This window comes from Octopus bimaculoides, chromosome 15 (assembly GCF_001194135.2).
Source record: "Octopus bimaculoides isolate UCB-OBI-ISO-001 chromosome 15, ASM119413v2, whole genome shotgun sequence".
In the NCBI taxonomy this organism is placed as follows: domain Eukaryota; kingdom Metazoa; phylum Mollusca; class Cephalopoda; order Octopoda; family Octopodidae; genus Octopus; species Octopus bimaculoides.
Window position 1 is genome coordinate 9,624,173 of NC_068995.1, and position 1,106 is coordinate 9,625,278.

General features: G+C 37.9%; 1 protein-coding gene across 2 annotated transcripts in view; it reads left to right on the top strand.

The window, feature by feature from the left end:
• The window catches only part of LOC128249497 (uncharacterized), a 3,118-nt gene extending 2,056 nt beyond the window's left edge, over positions 1-1,062 (top strand). Inside the window, exons 3-4 of one of the 2 annotated variants that reach the window (XM_052973170.1) lie at positions 285-374; positions 496-1,062. In XM_052973170.1, coding sequence (XP_052829130.1) covers positions 285-374; positions 496-754 — 349 coding nt within the window. In that variant the 3' untranslated portion in view covers positions 755-1,062. The remainder of the gene's footprint in view (positions 1-284; positions 375-495) is intronic. The other variant, XM_052973169.1, reaches the window with a different exon arrangement.
• The last annotated feature ends 44 nt before the right edge of the window (positions 1,063-1,106 follow it).

Genomic DNA, 1,106 nt, shown 5'->3' on the forward strand with positions numbered 1-1,106 from the left:
CTTACCACACAGCCACACCTAACATCATCATAAGTAAATAAAGCCTTTCATTCTTTTAGGATTGATAAAAAAAAGTACCAGTTGAACACTGGGGGTTGATGTAATTGTCTCATCCCCCACCTTCCCCAAGCTGCCTTTGTGGCTAAGATTTGAAATAATTATATTATTTGTAGCTTTATCTGCTTCCAGATCCACTGTTCCAAAAATTATGTGTATATTTGTATATATGTGTTTGTATGTATGTATGTGTATATCTTCTCTGTCTGTCTGTTTGTCTCTTATAGTGACCAGTTGTTGTATTCTGGAGATGAAATAAAAGCCAGATTTCCTTGTCTCAATATCTTCACAGATGATGTAAAGCTCATGTCAGTCAAGTAAGTTACTCCTCTCCATTTTTTTTTTCTTGTTGTGTCAAATGTAAATAATGTAAATGACGATATATGTGTATATATATATATATATAATATATAATCTATAATCTTTAACTAATCTCAGACTCCAAGAACTGGATGTGAAACAGCGCAATGCAGATCCACTCTACAAAAGAAATGTTTTACTTCCACAGAAATCTAAAATACTGGATGTGGAATTGGTAAATTGGTTTTCTTTTTTTCTCTTATTTTTTGTTCTTTTTTTTTTTAACTTCTGGATGCTACACCATTCTCTACTACTCTATGGTGTGTGGTTGCGTCTGTGTCTATGTATGTGTGGTTGTGTCTGTGTATGTGTGATTTTATTTGTTTTAGTCATTTGACTGCAGCCATGCTGGAGCACCGTCTTTAGTCGAAGAAGTCACAACTATGCACTCACACACTCAAATACACACAAGCACACACACTCAGCCACAAACACATGCACACTCAACCACACAAGCACGTGCACACACACACACACACTCAACCACACAAGCACACACATACATACAACCACACAAGCACACAGACACACATACACATACATACTCGCACAGACACACACACATACAATCAGCCCCCCCCAACCCACACACATACAATCAGCCCCCCAACCCACACACATACACACACTCAACCATTCAGACATACACACACTCAACCACTCGGACATACACACATACACGTGTACAC